The sequence below is a fragment of the Gouania willdenowi genome, chromosome 21, assembly GCF_900634775.1.
Source record: "Gouania willdenowi chromosome 21, fGouWil2.1, whole genome shotgun sequence".
Lineage (NCBI taxonomy): Eukaryota > Metazoa > Chordata > Actinopteri > Blenniiformes > Gobiesocidae > Gouania > Gouania willdenowi.
The window spans coordinates 20646145-20650296 of NC_041064.1; the positions used below are offsets into that span (position 1 = coordinate 20646145).

The following is a 4152-nucleotide window of genomic DNA, read 5'->3' on the forward strand; positions in this document are numbered from 1 at the left end:
CAAGTGTGACAGAGCTATTTGTTTTAATCAAACATTTCTAAGTAATGTCACAATGAAAGCCCAAGACACGCATGTGCATCCATAACACGTGTTGCCACAATTACCTTTAATAACTAATTACTAATTACTGATAACTGCCCAAAAAAGTAACTTAGTTAGACTGATTACTTGATTCTAAAAGTAACTAAGTTAGATTAGAAGTTATTTTAGTTACATGCAACAGCTGCTGAAAACTCCCCCCATTGCCTCAACATAAAAATGACAACCGGGTTTACTAATACTAACTTTATTGAAGTGCATTTTTAACAGTAACATCAGCAATGTATCTCCTGAAAAACCATCCATCCATTTTCAGACCCGACAGACTTCACTTAAAGCTGCAGTATGTACATTTTTTTTTTCTCTGCACCTTCTTTTGGCTCTGTATTCAAGTTTGAGAAAACAAGAAGCATGCAGGTCCTTTTTAGCCAATCAGAGATAATATTTACAAAGCGCTCCATGAGCTGTTTATGGCGTTACTATTGGCTGCTCGACAAAAGATGATGCGAGTTAACTACCCGTCGGTAGTGAAAGTGCAATGGCAGGCGTTTCGGCAGGAAAAGCCCCCATCACGGTGTTATACACAACAGCTAACACAGCAATGCAACCCAAAACAACAACGGTTTGAATTCAGCCACATCCCTCTGTTATGGTTCAAAAATCAGGTAGTGCAGCTTTAAAGCAGACATCCACGACTACACTAACTCAACATATTTTCTTCAAAATCCACTTTCCAAACAATTTAAGCACAAATTATCCACTAACACACACTCAGAACATGAAAATGAGTTGTTTTACTGAATAATCAACTGTAATATTTTCTCAGTATATCTTGCAGACCAGAGGAAATGCTCCAACGAGCCGAATTTGGCCCCGTGCCTTGAGTTTGACTTGTGTGTCATGCGTTAAAATGGTAAAATGTTAACCCCCCGTGTGATTAATATTTCCCACACATGACACAAAGATAAGATCCCCAAAGTTCTCATCAGCTGTGAGCGGTTCTGGCTGAGTTTGTGCACAGTGCACAGGTGAGATGAGAGAATGAGTGAAGGGGGCAGACAGAGGAGGAGCTGTGTCACTGTGTTGATCCACAGCAGCCAATATAAACGTGCTTCCTGTGACCGGGGCCGTGAGAGGCGGTGAGAACCAGCGCTGACCTCCCGCGCTTCAAAGAGACGCACGCGGCGCTGCGCTCCGGCTCATGTGGTCATGGCCACGTTGGAAGGCTGCCGCTGTCGCGGGGCCAGCAGCCGAAGCAACAACAGCATTCTCTACAACATTTTAAAAAGCGACAGCCTTGTGAGCACCGAGGAACAACAACAGCAGCAGCAGCAGCAGCAGACCCCTGGAGCTGCGCCCCGGAGGACCCCATCCGCCGCCCCGTGCTCCTGCGGCTCCACGCGGCGCACTGGACTGCTGCGCTCCCCGCAGGTCACCTGCAAAGCAGCGTCCGCGGTCCTGGTGAAGACGCTGCGCTTCGTGAAAAACGTGCCGTGTTTCCGTGAGCTGCCGGAGGACGACCAGCTGATGCTCATACGGAGCGGCTGGGCACCACTTCTGGTACTGGGACTGGCGCAGGACCGGGTGGACTTTGAGACCACTGAGACGGTGGAGCCCAGCATGCTGCAGAGGATCCTAACGGGTGTACCGGACAGGCAGAGCGAAGTTCAGAGCAGGGCTGCTGCCGGGGTGTCCGTGGTGGACATCGAGGCTATTAAAGCCTTTCTGAAGAAGTGCTGGAGTGTGGACATCAGTACCAAGGAGTACGCGTACCTGAAGGGCGCAGTGCTCTTTAATCCAGGTGCGTCAAAGTTGTTAAAACTGTTCCTTCACATTTTACATGCTTATATTTAACTTTTGTTCTATCATTGCTCACATACGTTACTTTTCAGGAACGCGGTGAAGGATTGAGGACTTTGTTGCACTTTGCGCCAAAAAAAAATTATTTTTCATCATTGGTCTCGTAATATTAATGGAAAAAATTCCATATTTATAAATCGAAATTCTCCAAAATCCCTTTCACATTTTCATCTTTTCCTAATTGTGTTTAGTTATATGAATACTTTAAAGTTTTTTTTTTGTTTGTTTGTTTTTGTTTTTTAAACAAAAAAGAAGAAAAAACTTCTGGATAAAGATTTGTTTCTTGTACCTCCAAGTGACACACTGTGATGATTCCTGTATTTGTTCAGTTTTTACAAGTGATATTTTCCCAGACTTTGTTCTCTGTTTCCTTTATGTTGTTTTACTGATTTGTAAGCTTGCGATTTGTCAATAAAATTTAACAAAAAAAAAAAAAAAAAAAAAACATTTTACATGCATAGAATGTATAGTCTTGCACATATTGCATTATACTAAACTTTGGCAGAGTGCACACTCCCATGCATTAAGATGCAAAACAAAGTAGCCTATAATACGTCTATAAGCATAATGCATTTTTCTTCCCCAATCTTTCTCACATAAACACTGTCAATAGGAGAGTTTACGCCACTAGCTCTGCCTAGTAAACACAGAGGAACCTGTCACTGAACCAGGGATAATAAATGGGAACTAACTGGTGAACGAAGACAATGACAATAAATATATATAAAAAACATTTTATATCATGTTAAAAATATTAAATTTGTTATTATTAACCACAGTATTTATTGTTAAAACTAGTAAGAAAAAAAAAAATATGAAGACAGACAAATTAAAGAGGTGAGTCTCGAGTTTACTTTACAGTTTGTGCAACCCTGAGGCTGTTTCACAAACAAGCTGTTAATTTAATTTGAATTGAAGATTCTTTCTCATCTTTGATACATACAGTATATTTTAATCCTTTCATCTAACCCCTGTTTCCATTTCATTTGTTTTAAAATGAGTTTTAATCTCTATGACTTGTTTTTATCTGCAAACTTCCCATCTTTAAATGCTGTGCACTGACGTCAGTCACGTCACTTTATCCTGTTTCTGACCTGTGTTGATTGTGTGATGGAAAGAAGTTTAAAAAAAAAAAAGGATCCCTATCAGAATAAAAGTAAACCTTGAAATTTGAAATGTACTTAGTAATGACATGATGCTAGACTGTAAGATTTTATTCAAATTGTGAGAACCTCAAAAAAAAAGCCCAGCAGCTCAGGGACCATGATGATTTGCAGGAGAAAAGCTTCTCCAATAAATAAGAACAGTAAAAATGTATAAAATACTCTTAAAATGACCCTCAGATGTAGGTTTGCAGCAGTTTTTCAGACTTTTTTCTGCCTATTTCTCATCATCTCTGCTCTCCTTTTAGATCTGGAGGGTCTGCGATGTGTGCACTACATCCAGTCTCTGCGTCGTGAGGCTCACCAGGCTCTGAACGAGCACGTCAGGCTCATCCACTGCAACGACACGACGCGCTTCGCCAAGTTGCTCATTGCCCTGTCCATGTTGAGGGCCATCAACCCGCCGATGGTGGCCCAGCTCTTCTTCAGACCCGTCATAGGCTCAGTCAACATCGAGGAGGTGCTGATGGAGATGTTCTATGGGAAGTAGGTCACAGGTGTGGAAATGGTTGGATTTTAGGGACAAGGATGACCGACATGAACTCAACTTTGAATACGTGTGGAGAATGTTCAATGACTGTCAAATGAACAACTCAAGCAGAAGTGTGTATCTATTTGTGCGAGTGTGTGAGTGAGAGCGATGTTGTAAAAAGGAAATACGTAGAGCAGCTGCTGGGATTCATAACTTATTGGTTTTTATATTAAAATATTTTTCTATGGTAATAAAAAAATTACTACTGTTTCTGAGCTTTTGTGTCGTTATCTGGCTGTGTCATCACGGACACTGGAGTCTGTTCGGGAGATTAATCGTCTCTGAGCAACGACAACAGAAAAACTTTTGACATGTGCCACCTTGAATAATGTGAGTCATTTTGTATGATGTCAGCGGTTGTTCACTGAAGATTTTGATGTTTCATCAGCAGTGTCGGACTAGATTAGGAGAAGCCTTGGACAGTGGTTTGATGACAAACGCTGCTATAAGGTAAGTTGGAGAGTTTAAACAACACAGGGATTCTTAATTTACAAGGTTTAGATAAGGAGAACATGCAAGCTTTACATGCATTGAACCAATATAAACCTCAGTTCCACT

At 41.4% G+C, this 4152-nt stretch overlaps 1 protein-coding gene across 1 annotated transcript; it reads left to right on the forward strand.

Moving 5' to 3' along the window:
- The first annotated feature begins 1155 nt into the window (after positions 1-1155).
- On the forward strand, positions 1156-3694 carry nr0b1 (nuclear receptor subfamily 0, group B, member 1). Its single transcript, XM_028436258.1, has 2 exons — positions 1156-1840; positions 3311-3694. The coding sequence occupies exons 1-2, from the start codon at positions 1249-1251 to the stop codon at positions 3550-3552; spliced, it is 834 nt and encodes a 277-aa protein (XP_028292059.1). The 5' UTR covers positions 1156-1248; the 3' UTR covers positions 3553-3694.
- Positions 3695-4152: the final 458 nt, after the last annotated feature.